Genomic DNA, 13,802 nt, shown 5'->3' on the forward strand with positions numbered 1-13,802 from the left:
ACCCATGAGGTCACCAGGCCGATATTAGCAAAGTCCCCCCTTTCTTCTGTCTCTTATGACTCTTCTCTTCTACTCAACTCTGTGAGATGGGATCAACTCTCTTTCTGCTCAACTTTAATGGAGGAGAAATGAAGCTTTCCAGCTCAACAAGCCAGAGAAACTTCCTTGCCACAAACTCTACCAACCTTCAAGCAGGCATGTCTGGAGCAGACTGTTAATACCTTCAAAAGGCAGCAACGATAGAGGCTGCATAATAAATTCAGCTCAAGAACTGCATTGCACAGCTGAACTGCAATAACAGGAGCCACAAACCAACAAGAGTACTTCACTGGACTTTGAACAGCACAAACCTTTTCATGGATGGGTAACACAACTGGGCTTAATAATTATACTAGGCTAAGCAAAGACTTGTTCAATTCCCTGTGATGTTTATAAGTTAATATAATTTTTTTTGGTGATATTTTGATTATAAGTTAGTTGAAAGTTAAAGTTAGTTATGTCATGCTCTTCACAATCTTTGTGTAGTGGTCAAGAGTTTGGGGTGACCGATGAATGCCGATCGGGTTCCCCACATATACCCAGAATAAACAGGACGGGCGGCTGATGAATCCAGAAATAGACAATGTATAAAAGTCTGACACATGATTAAAAAGACTGATCAAACAGCACAGGATTATGTGCAAAGTATGGAGTACTGGCATGTACTTGATATAAATAACAGATTAAAAAGAGAGAAAAATTATCATGCGTAGGCGAGCTTCAAGAGAATCAAGACATATGTGAAATGCAATACAACAGGAATGTGTGAGGCACTGGCCAAGTTCCCCAAGGAACTAGTGAACATTCTTAAATTTTAAAGAGTGGTTAATATATCACTTTGCATTTAAGAGATTTAAAGGATCAGTGTTTAGTATTTAGTGACATCTAGTGGTGAAGTTGCATGTTGCAGCTGAATACCCCTCACACGCCCCTTCCAAACATGAAAGGGAACCTGTGTTAGCCTTCAGTTGTCCGAAAAACTCAAAAGATGTTTAATTTGTCCAGTTTGGACAACTGCAAAAAAACATGGTGCCTCCATATAGAGGACCCGCTCAGGATGTAAGTATTGAAATATAAGGGTCCCATTATAGGGTAAAAAAAAAAAAAAACATTTGTACAATACAGGCAAAACACACAAATGAAAACATCACTAAGATTATTTTATATTAAATTTCAGCCAATAGATCCCTTTCACCTAAACCTTACACACAGGAACTTCAAATAGGGATTAAATTGTGTCTATTTCAGTCATTGTAGAGCATGTGAAAACTGCTGCACTTCTGTCAGTCCTGGGAGAGGGATCCTCACATATGACCCTATGAGATTTTACGTCGTCTCGCCCCCCCCCCCGCCCCAATAGGTGTTTTGGGGTAATTTTCCTTACTATATATATATTTGTGACTATGGGCTATACAAATAACATTGGATTCCGATTGATTAAAAAATATTAAATAATTCATCTGTCATCAAAACAAATTTGACCCCAAGAAATTGGAGAGGAACCGCCGCTGGTTGAAAGCTGAAGATGACAGGTATTATGCAGGCAATACACATGTTCACTAAACGTTACAAATTTTATTGACTTTTATAAAAACTTAATGTAGCAAGATCATTATATACAGCATTTCCAACAGAAATAAGGTTTGATCACAGGCGGAACCGATCAGAAAACTTTGGAGTGTGAGGGACCGTGAGAGGAACGTCACTCTTCTTCACTTCTACAGGTTTGTAGTGTCTGATGGGCTGAGCCTTGCAAACCTGCAGAGGAGATACAGAGAGAGTGTCACACACACAGCATCTGAGCCAGTCACAGTCGTAACACACTCAGTTTATAGAAATCCATGTTTTATATACAACATTCAAACTGCTAATTGGTTTCAATACCAAGGCTCATCAATGAAACTTTTATTCAGCAGTGATTTATCAACAAAGAAGAACGGTGTCACATTATGTAGATTATAGAATGAAATATAGCTCAAATTGTATTTTCTCTCATCTTCTCTCAATGAACGCTGTTGTGTTTGAAAGTGACCTGTTCTTGCCGCAGCCTGGTGATCTCCTCTTCATTCTTCTCCTCCAGCCTCTTTTCTTTCATTGCCCTCCTCTCTCGCTCCCTCTCGTCAAAGGAGAAAGGACAGACCTCCACATGGTGGTGCTCTGGGAGCCGCGGCTGGAAGGGGAGGCCAAAGTAAGGCACTGGGAGGGCCTTGATTGGTGACGGCTGTTTTACCTACAAGATACCAAAGCAGGTTTGGGTAATTTACAGGAGTCTGAGCAGGGGGAGGAGTTTGTTACAGTTGGTGCTGCATACATTGATTAATATCAATTACTCTGATCAGTTTTCGATTTTAATTTTCATCTATAAAGAACAGAAAACACTGAAAATATGTTTTAAATGACAGAGCAGAATGTGATGGCGCTTTGTTCAACCACTTTTAAATTCAAGTCAGTAAAAGAAAAAAGCAGATGGAGAATTCTCCAGTTGGAGAGACCATTTATTAAATATGTACTTTCACATTTCTGAACCTAAACAGATTCAAACATCTACAATGTAATTGCCAAGTGCTGGGAATTACTACATGCAGCATAGTATCTGCAGACCTGTAGATTACAGTTTGATGCCATGGTTAAGGGTAAGTGGTCCTTATTGTGTCAGCGACCCAAGGGGTCATGATGAATGATTGGTTAATCCAAATCAGGTGTAGATTTAATCTCTATTCGTATTGATTGCAAGAGTGAATGCAATATATGACCTCTTTATCTGATGCGTCACATCAAGTCACAATAAAGTGACGCTTAATAAAAATGATTTGCTATGATTCTTTCCCAACGGGTGTTGAAACACTTAATCTTCAAATTTAATACCTACAAAGAAATATTGGACCATCATGCATTGAGCAGTTCTCTCCCTCTCTCCCACTCCATTTATCTTACTTAAAGCCCATTTTACCGCAAGTTGAAATGGTTCCTAAATGAAATGTCTGTAAAAGAAATTGGTCAAAATACCACAAGGATCATTTAAAACGGCACCCTTTTTACCCTGTCTAAAACAGCCCTCCTCAGATTGACCTGTTTTGAGTGACACACACCTTTTGTGGTGAAATGCACTTAAAACCCCGAGTATGAGTTTATTTTAAAGCGAGCGACAGAAGCTGCTGGTGACCGGCACTGGTTCGTATAGCTCGGGGTGCGTGGAGCAAATCTGTACGGGCCACAAAAGTTATAAGGCGCAGCTCTCTTCCCCCCCCCTCCTGCTCCTCGCCACCCGGGCATCGCAGGAGAGGCTGTCCGCTGAGCGAGCACCCAAGCACGGGTACAATGCAGCCGGAGACCGGGGGGGGGGGCTCCTGGAACACGTTCGGGTGCTATTTTCTAACAAAGCTCCACAAAAACAGCTGTTGCACACGCACACCCGCGATCGTAGTGGTAATGGCGGATCCTGTGTCGCGTTGGCATCATATAATGGTGGTGGACCACGACCGAGGTCGGCGGCTGATGATGGATCCTAATAAGCGGCAGTGGACAATGACTGGACTATAGTGGATCTGATCAGGATGGCGGATCATTATCTTGCTGGCTGCTGACCATAGACTATGATTGCAGCAGGACTGCTTGACATATAGTATTGAAGTTATCCTTCAAAAATGTTTACCCTCATCAATGCTGCTAAAACCTTTATCTTGATGATGTTTTCCTACACTTGACATCTATTGCACTTCTGTCCGTCCTGGGAGAGGGATCCCTCACATGTGGCTCTGAGGTTTCTACGTATTTTTACCCTGTTAAAAGGGTTTTTAGTAGTTTTTCCTTACTCTTGTTGAGGGTTAAGGACAGAGGATGTCACACCATGTTAAAGCCCTATGAGACGAATTGTGATTTGTGAATATGGGCTATACAAATAAAATTTGATTGATTGAGCTTCAGTCCATTTCTTTCTGTGACCGGGATTTCTCAAAAGCTGATAACCAGATTGGCAGTTGTGTCTGGTTACTTGAGCTAAACTACATTTTATAGACATCTGAACTAGAATTATCACCCCTCAGACCACTTCTCCCAATTACATCTATATCTTTGTGGAAAGGCCTGGAATAGTTGACACATGCATGCTGAAAGATGTCATGCCCAACACATATGAACGATATTTGTCCTGGTTATTGTGGACATGTGAATATTCTTGATGAATATCCAGTAAAGTCAATAAATATTGAAGTTGCTTTCCATACAAGACAAACAAATGTGTCCTTACTTCCTCGACCTTGCGATCAACACGAACCCTCTTCTTCAGAGCAAAAGCTGGAGACTCTGGAACAGTTGGATGCAGAACTTTCCTTTCTGGCACTCCCTGTTGACAGGAGGAAATCGACTTGCGTTTATTTATGGGACGAACCTTAAAAGCTCCATGTTGTCAGTACAAGTTTAATGTGAAGCCTGTAGCTGAAATTGAAGTGTCAGCAGCAGGTTTCAAACTCACCACGACTCCTTCCAAGATCCTCTTGGGCAGAGGCTGGGATTTAAAGGTATGTGGCCTCTCTTCTTCCTCAGGATTCTTAGAAATCTGTCTCTCCTGGAGCCTTTTTTCAATCTGCAGCTCGAAGCCTTCCGGTACTGTGGGTTCCTTCACAGCTGGCTTCTTCAAATGCTCTGCACCTTCCAGCAGTTTCCTGTTTAGCTCCAGAGCCTTGAATTTAAACCTGGGATTAGAACATAAGATTAATTAATTAATGGCCCATGAAACTCAATGATGCATTTTCCAATTGATAAATTTGAAACACCATCAGCGTTAGACATTAAATAAAGCCTGAGCCCGTCAGACACTTTAAGACAGGGTGTCAGCTCAGTATTTGTAGCTTGAACTTTAATAGTTAAAAAGGACCCATCGTATGCCAATTTTACCACAGTTGATATGGTTCCTTGGGGTCTTAATGAAATGTCTAACATATTTTGGTCAAAATACCACAAGGATCAATAAAAACAGCACCCTTTTCACCTCGTCTAAAACAGCCCTCTTCAGATTGACCTGTTTTGAGTGGTGATGGTGGGGGGGTGGTCCAAGGCCATGTAGCGAGACTCCCTACATGGGCATGGTTGGAACATGATGTATTTTTCGGTCGTAATGGAATTCGACACCATCTAGCGTATCGTTTCTGACATAGAGGAACCATAACAAATCGCGTTTTTTTTCTAGAGTTTTTGGGACGATAGACATGCCAGATACCCAAATTAACGTGTAGAAGCACTACAAAAGTGGAATTTTCATAATATTTCCCATTTAACATTAGATTGCAGCCACACTTGTATGTTAAGGAGAAGGATTCATTTTTGTTTGGCTCATCACTCTGTAACCCCCCCCCCCCCAACCCCATAATATCTCTGCAAGGATGTGGCTACCTGCCAGGAGCTTTGTATTTATCTGCCTAACCTTGATGTCGTCATCATGCATGGACAAAACAGCGCCTATGTTTTAATACAAGCTAGGGTTCAGCGTGCATAGTTAGCGTCTGAGCAGCAGTGTCAAGTGAACAGTCAGTGCTTTAAGTGACAAGAGTAGTAAATGCGGGAAGTTGCCAGTAGAGTTGCACCTCGAGTCCAACCTCACATGTAAGGCAGCACGACATCAATTTTTAGCCATGTACTGAGATGATAAGTATCAGGCTGCGAGCGTGTTAAGCCTGCTCAGCCAGTGCAAGAACCTCCAGTAGAGCCAGAGACACCAGTTAAGGTGCTAAGCACTTCATGTACTTTAGTTTTCACATTTTGTCCTCACTGCTGTTCTGATGGAGTTTTCTCTTTCTGGAACAAGTTGTAGGATTTATGTCAGCAGCTCAAAATGTATTTTATGTTAATGAGTCATTCTGTGTCACTTTTCTTTTGCACCATCACAGATATTAATGAATGTTGTTCACGTTGATTTAGTCACATGAGAAAAATGGAACTTCATGCTTTTCCTTATTGAAAAGAAAATATGGGCCAACAACCCTTAATTTTTAATGGGGACTCTTAAGTTCTAGTAAGTCATAGCTCTCTTCAAACAGAAATGGTTCTCATATTGTTATAAAGCTCGTTTAAAATTCCATATTCATCTTAACAGTATTCTATCCCCAACATGAAATGAAACCATTGTTGAATTGCAATAAATTGATATGGGCAAATAAGATGACAACGATTCATTCACAGCAGGCAACATTTACAGTTTTAACACTGTTTGCTCATAATATGAACTTGACCAAGACCCTCTGGAGGAGAAAGTGGAGGGAGTAATAAATGACTGAGCCATGGCTCTTTGATCCATCTAAAACAATACATCTTTCCATACAGTTCCCGCATCTTTTTACATGCTTTCACAGGTTGCCACGTTTCCTATGCCATTTTCAGACATCACCTGCGGATTTAGTCGGGAGAGATGGGTCCGGACTTTAGCCGCAGGTTTTTTTTTCACATATGCAAAACACAGCTGGAGGTTCATAACAGCAAGAAATCCTGCACATTATTTAGGCGCAAACTCTCTAGACCTTTTCATTGGTGTCTTCTATGTTCATGACACCCCTTTTTCACTGAGCCATATTTGTTTTCGTTGTTAGAGTCAACATTACCTACCTACCACCCCCCCCACTCACTCGCTGTGAATCCAGCAGGGGTTCTCACATTAAATTCACCTGATTTTCCTCAGACTTAAAATCTGGGGGCCAGGTTGAGAAAGATTGACCTTTGCGTTCAAACACGGCCATATTCAGGAGAACTTGTGGAGACTCTCTGGAGTTGAATTCATGTCGGAAGCAGCTCTAGTGTGACTTCTCGCATTTAGTGCACATTTGGTTGAAGGGTCCAGAGAGCAGGTATAACCACCAGTTTAAGAAAGTGACAAAGACGTTATGGTGTGATGAAGAACAGGCTCTTACTTGTGAAGTTGGTCCACCTCTTCAGCCTCCAACTCAGCACTGCTCTTCACAGTAGTGGGCCGGCTCCTCTGGCGGGTCATCAGGTGTGGGGTATGAGGTTGGGTGAGCTTCAGCTGGTCGCCCTTCACTGGATGTGGCCCCCTCTCTTGACTCTGGCGACTACGCAGATGGTAGCGGTCAGGGGTTCGTTTTTGGTACTGCTCAATCTGCTGAGCCATGGGAACATAGGCACCTGACCCCTCCACCTTTCTCTTGTTGCCTGTCGACAGGTTGAAGGGTTGGGGTATAGTGGCACCTTTCATGGCCTTTACCTTAAAAAAAAAAATGTTTCAAATAAAGTTTAAAGTGGTTTGAAGAGCTTTTATTATATCCATTTGTTTACTTTTAAACGATCATATTACTGCTCAATAAAGACATTAGAACTGAACTCTAGGTCTATAGAGACAGGATGAGCTGAAGACAATTAAGGCAACGAAATCTGAGTATATTCAGAATCTTGATCAGTTGGATTATAAGAACTTACTGGAGAGGAAGGTTTGCGAAGCTGACTGATGAAGTCCACTTCTTTATCTGCTGTACTGGATGAAGTAGTCGCCTTAATGCGGTTGTCTGTGGTGAAATTGAATTCTTTAGGCACAGTCGTGGACAGGGCCACCTTCTTTGGGGGTGGATCTGAAATAACAGAGACAAGTTTCAGTCAAGAAGCAAAGTGAATCTTGATTCCATTTAACAGTCATTTTCAAATGGTACAAACTAACAGCTAGTTAATCAGCACATTGAACTGAATTAACTGCAGCCATATAAAGTCAGTCACTAATATCCACTCACTGCCAGCCAGAGCAGCTTTGTAGCTGGCCTCGTTCTGTCTGAGGTGCAGAGCTACTTTCTTCTGGAGGATCTCGATGCGCTCCAGCTCCTGTTCTTCAGAGCTGCACAGCCTGTTTAAAAAAAACCTCTCAGTCTCATTTAAAGTAAAATCTCCACTTCTATACATTCAATACTATTAAGATACTTAAGATTGAGGACACTATCTCCTAGTTTTTTACAGACTTCTGTTTTGGAGTAGACAAAACCATCCCGACAGATTCTGCATGTACATAAAAAGGCAACCAGCCGATCCCTGGTATCCCGAGAATCTAGTTCAAACATAAATTGACTTGAGACCAAATCAACATGTTCAAAGGGCCCTGAAGTAACTGAGACCTATAGCAGGTGCATCAGTCCCTTCAGGATTTTTTTAAAATCACACAGTCTGAATATAATTCTTCTTACTCTGTCTTCCCAGTCTTAGGTGCAATTCTGGAATTCCTTTGTCCATTTCTGTGGAGGACACTACTGGATTTTGGAGCTGGTCTGGCAACAGGACTCCTAAAACAAACAGCCGCAGTAGAAAACATGAATGAAACACAACCAAAAAGGGGATACAAAGTGGGGAGCAGACAAGGCATCACAATCATTTGAACTACTAGTACTGAATCTATAAATGTCTTGGGATGAAAGGACAATCATGAAACTTACGGTTTGGATTTCTTTGATGGTGGTGCAGCCGACTGTGTAGGAGCTGAACCGGTTGTTGTCACTTTACGTTTTGAAATCCTAAAATGAGGGGGGGGGAAATAAAAGATAAATTGAATTACATCAAAAGTTCAGCGTTGCTAACAACTTAATCTGAAGTCCCCAACCACCCGATTGTAAATTTACCGTTTCCCCTGACTGAGTGTCAACTTTAAACAAAGCAGAACATTAACCTTTGGCCTCTGTGCACTTTGTCTCATGTTTAATTCAGTCTTGCCATTGGATGCTAATACAAATGTTTTATCGGTTTGCTCAAGAGCGTGCACGAATAAAGCTGCAGACTCCAGCACCAGTTTCATTTGTTGTACTGTGAAGCTTGTGGCAGCACACGTCGATCACACTGTACTGCATGTGTAGCCATCCCTAGAACTGCACCTGCTTGGCTGGGCAGGGGGTTGATTCGCCGTCCTCCTCTTTGGTCGGCCATTAGCATGAGTCGCAGTTCCAGCTCCCCAGGATGTGACAACGTTTGGGGGTGGAGATGTGGATGTGCCAGGACCTGGAACATTAATAAGTCCACATGGATTCAGATTGACCAAGTCATGAGGTTACTGAATTACAGAAGACCAGAGGAACTCACACTAGGACCAAGCAATCTTTTAAAACCACCTTTAAGTAGCTTAACAGAAAATAAGGAGTGCATAATTTGTACTTGGTTATAATGCAAAGTTAACTAACCACTGTCTACATCCGTCTTGATTTGAGAAATCACGATGGCTTTGGGCAGGTTGGGTGTATTGCCTCTCATAATGGACCAGTCAGGTCTTAAAGGTGTAGCTAGGCCCCCGACCTGTTGTTCTGCACGTGAGACACAGAGAAAGTAGATGTGAACATGTAGGTTAAAACACTTACATATTGGTTATTCTTTCATACAGACTGTTTGCACCCTCAGTTTCAGAGCCTGGGTGAGTAGTAACAAGAGAGAAACTGTCTGCACTAAGATTAAGTTGAGTGTTTGATTGTCCTCATTGTATTTTAGCAACATGTAGAACCAGGGTTGCTCATCAGGACTGGACACAGCTTCAGCGTTCAGCTGGTCAACGAAGGTCCAACAAGTGTTTACTACCGTCTGAGCAGGTCAATGTTAAACTGAAGTCACACTGAGACTCACCGAACCACTGATCATCACTGTCGTTATTCTCCAGCTCCTTCAAGTCGATGACGTGGGAAGTAGCATGGAACTCATATAGATCTGCCGTCCTCCTCTTTGGTCGGCCATTAGCATGAGTCGCAGTTCCAGCTCCCCAGGATGTGACAACGTTTGGGGGTGGAGATGTGGATGTGCCAGGACCTGGAACATTAATAAGTCCACATGGATTCAGATTGACCAAGTCATGAGGTTACTGAATTACAGAAGACCAGAGGAACTCACACTAGGACCAAGCAATCTTTTAAAACCACCTTTAAGTAGCTTAACAGAAAATAAGGAGTGCATAATTTGTACTTGGTTATAATGCAAAGTTAACTAACCACTGTCTACATCCGTCTTGATTTGAGAAATCACGATGGCTTTGGGCAGGTTGGGTGTATTGCCTCTCATAATGGACCAGTCAGGTCTTAAAGGTGTAGCTAGGCCCCCGACCTGTTGTTCTGCACGTGAGACACAGAGAAAGTAGATGTGAACATGTAGGTTAAAACACTTACATATTGGTTATTCTTTCATACAGACTGTTTGCACCCTCAGTTTCAGAGCCTGGGTGAGTAGTAACAAGAGAGAAACTGTCTGCACTAAGATTAAGTTGAGTGTTTGATTGTCCTCATTGTATTTTAGCAACATGTAGAACCAGGGTTGCTCATCAGGACTGGACACAGCTTCAGCGTTCAGCTGGTCAACGAAGGTCCAACAAGTGTTTACTACCGTCTGAGCAGGTCAATGTTAAACTGAAGTCACACTGAGACTCACCGAACCACTGATCATCACTGTCGTTATTCTCCAGCTCCTTCAAGTCGATGACGTGGGAAGTAGCATGGAACTCATATAGATCTGCCGTCCTCCTCTTTGGTCGGCCATTAGCATGAGTCGCAGTTCCAGCTCCCCAGGATGTGACAACGTTTGGGGGTGGAGATGTGGATGTGCCAGGACCTGGAACATTAATAAGTCCACATGGATTCAGATTGACCAAGTCATGAGGTAACTGAATTACAGAAGACCAGAGAAACTCACACTAGGACCAAGCAATCTTTTAAAACCACCTTAGAGTAGCTTAACACAAAAGCAGGAGTGCATCCTTTGTACTTGGCTATAATGCAAAGTTAACTAACCACTGTCTACATCCGTCTTGACTTGAGGAATCACAATAGTTTTGGGCAGGTTGGGTTCATTACCTCTCATAATGGACCAGTCAGGTGTTAAAGGTGTAGCTAGGCCCCCGACCTGTTGTTCTGCACGTGAGACACAGAAAGTAGATGTGAACATGTAGGTTAAAACACTTACATATTGGTTATTCTTTCATACAGACTGTTTGCACCCTCAGTTTCAGAGCCTGGGTGAGTAGTAACAAGAGAGAAACTGTCTGCACTAAGATTAAGTTGAGTGTTTGATTGTCCTCATTGTATTTTAGCAACATGTAGAACCAGGGTTGCTCATCAGGACTGGACACAGCTTCAGCGTTCAGCTGGTCAACGAAGGTCCAACAAGTGTTTACTACCGTCTGAGCAGGTCAATGTTAAACTGAAGTCACACTGAGACTCACCGAACCACTGATCATCACTGTCGTTATTCTCCAGCTCCTTCAAGTCGCAGACGTGGGAGGGAGCATCGAACTCGTATCGTTCATCATAGCCACAGTCGCTTTCCGCCATTATTCAACACGAACCTTTAGAAAACATGCGACATTACAGTGAGTTAAACTGCCTCAACATGTGTTTAACCACTAGTTTACACACGATAACTATCTGTGCTGAGTTAAGAACAAGACCGAAGCGGAACAGATAACAGAGAACCTGGTTTATCTTTAAGAATGAAAAGGTTCGTAACATTCAGTCAGTGAATGTCTCCGGAGACAGTTTCTTCGTATGCGCTCTAGTCTCCGTTAGGTTCATGTTATGGAGGAAGCAAATGGCTAACGCTAGCTAAGCTTAAACATGAGCTGCTTCAGAAGAGTCAGGTCGTTAAATGAACCAAAGACTCACACACGTTCAGTATCGATTCAGTCATTTGATCAGAGATCAGCTTGAATTCACAGATTCTGATGTTTCACTGAATATGAAAGAAGAGTTGTAACTTACCGACACTCTTTTCTCTGTACGATCGGACTTGGAGCACTGCGCGGAGGGATGTGACGTTAGCTTTTATATGGAAACTGACCAATAACTGAAGTCCTGTTCATCAACTCGTCGTTCATTGGTTCGTAAAAGCCAACTTCCTGTGACCTGGCCACGTGATCACCGCGGCTTGTATACGGAAATGAGGACATGTTTTTTCCCTTTTTTTAAAAAACACACAAACAATAACAAAGAGCAAATAGTAGACCATAGATATATATCTATGGTGTAGACTAGATGACAGTCATACGAAAGGGGGATATTTGTACAAATAAAAGAAACCAAACAAACACACACGCGCGCGCGCGCGCACACACACACACACAGACACACACACACACACACACACACACACATTAACCAACGATTCAAAATCACCAAAAGGGAGACACAGGGACCTCTTGAATAACAAATAAATTGTAAATCATTTATTTAAACTACAATGAATATGATATTTACCCAAACATTGCCTACAGATGTGCCACGTCAGGCCATAATGATGCACTTCTGGAGGTTAGCCTAAAGTTGCCCACTTGTAAAATTTTAACCCTTGGTTCAAATCAATTCAATTTTATTTGTGTAGCGATATATCATAATCAGTGATGCCGGTAACGCGCTACTTAGTAACGCGTTACTCTAATCTGACCACTTTTTTCAGTAACGAGTAATCTAACGCGTTACTATTTCCAAACCAGTAATCAGATTAAAGTTACTTGTCCAAGTCACCTTGCGTTACTATTTCGTTATTTGTGGTTAACCCGCTGGGCACGTCCTGCGGCTGGGGGAGCAGTCGCCCCGTCGCCCTCCTCACCACGCCGCCGGAGGCTCGGTGTGCGGCACGCCTCGACGTTTTTTTAGGGGGGGATGTGCTCATCCGCGGTGCGGGGGCTTTCCTTCTAGTATGCCGCGGGGCGGTGTCCGTCGGCGCTGCGGAAGGCGGGGACCGGTTGGAGGGGACCGGGTACGGCGGTCGGCGGTAGCGACTCTGGACGCGTGTCGGTCCCGTCAGATCACCTCAGCTACAGCGCCCGTTGGGGGAACCCTCCGTTCGCGCGGGGGGGTTGGGGGGGGGGGGGGACCTCCGGCGGTGTCTAATAAAGTTAGTGTTGGCAAAACCGGTTGTCATTTTTATGTTGAGGCGGCGGGGGTGTTGTCGGCAGCTGCTGAATGTAACTAATAAAGTAACTTGTAATCTAATTTAGTTACTTTTAAAATCAAGTAACTTGTAATCTAACTTAGTTACTTTTAAAATCAAGTAACTTGTAAAGTAACTAAGTTACTTTTTCAAAGTAACTATGGCAACACTGATCATAATATACATTATCTCAAGGCACTTTACATTGACGGTCACGGGCATATCTATGGTCACGGGGAAGTGTTAACAGGTTGAAATATCATTGACATAAGTAATAATCTTTGACCGAAATTTGTTAGAAACAGGGCATTAAAAAAACATGTGTTGTAATGTTTCGTCTAATTGCAAGGGTCCACCTCAAAATTATAATTTTTTTTTTAAAATTCTGCCACATGGTAGAAACCTTGTGTATTGTGTGTAAAGTGGGTCTCCTTGACCTTTGGAGTAATTGCCCATTTGACAAATTTGATTAAAATCATGACAAAGGATGAGTTTCAATACAGCCCTTATAAATGTGTTGTTACATTTTTAACATTAAGGTTTCACTTATCAATCACAAAATTGGGATTGCATTAATGTGTTTTGGATTAACTGCCTAAGACATAAAAGGATATCTTTACAAAGCTTATTCTTCTCTCTTTGGGTACAATTTCAGTTTTATTTCCAAAAAAGAAAAGGCCATAGAGTCCCAGGGGTTACCCATTTCTTACAGACAAATTGCCCTTCTCATACCAATAACATTTTCTTATATATTTCCTATTCATTGTATTTAACAAGTATGTGTGCTGGGACTAACAACAACTATCAGGTAAATGTGTCATTTATCCTGCATACAATTAAAGAAAATTATAGAAAACATGAGTAGACACTATAAGTCCTGTCTGATGGTTAAT

At 42.3% G+C, this 13,802-nt stretch overlaps 1 protein-coding gene across 2 annotated transcripts; it reads right to left on the reverse strand.

Annotated features, from left to right (window-relative positions):
• Positions 1 to 1,594: 1,594 nt before the first annotated feature.
• Positions 1,595 to 11,868, reverse strand: LOC128443098 (targeting protein for Xklp2-B). 2 transcript variants are annotated; one of them, XM_053425839.1, is made up of 17 exons: positions 11,739 to 11,868; positions 11,204 to 11,326; positions 10,836 to 10,892; positions 10,414 to 10,593; positions 9,981 to 10,100; positions 9,622 to 9,801; positions 9,189 to 9,308; positions 8,886 to 9,009; positions 8,454 to 8,531; positions 8,208 to 8,303; positions 7,764 to 7,873; positions 7,459 to 7,607; positions 6,936 to 7,246; positions 4,511 to 4,730; positions 4,286 to 4,381; positions 2,072 to 2,269; positions 1,595 to 1,797 (listed from the first exon to the last, which is right to left on the reverse strand). In XM_053425839.1, exons 2-17 carry the CDS (start codon positions 11,310 to 11,312, stop codon positions 1,687 to 1,689), a joined length of 2,259 nt encoding a protein of 752 aa, XP_053281814.1. In that variant the 5' UTR covers positions 11,313 to 11,326; positions 11,739 to 11,868; the 3' UTR covers positions 1,595 to 1,686. The 2 variants fall into 2 exon arrangements, with proteins under 2 accessions (XP_053281814.1, XP_053281813.1); XM_053425838.1 differs by having other exon boundaries at positions 10,773 to 10,892.
• Positions 11,869 to 13,802: the final 1,934 nt, after the last annotated feature.

Source organism: Pleuronectes platessa, chromosome 6, assembly GCF_947347685.1.
Source record: "Pleuronectes platessa chromosome 6, fPlePla1.1, whole genome shotgun sequence".
Taxonomy (NCBI): Eukaryota; Metazoa; Chordata; class Actinopteri; order Pleuronectiformes; family Pleuronectidae; genus Pleuronectes; species Pleuronectes platessa.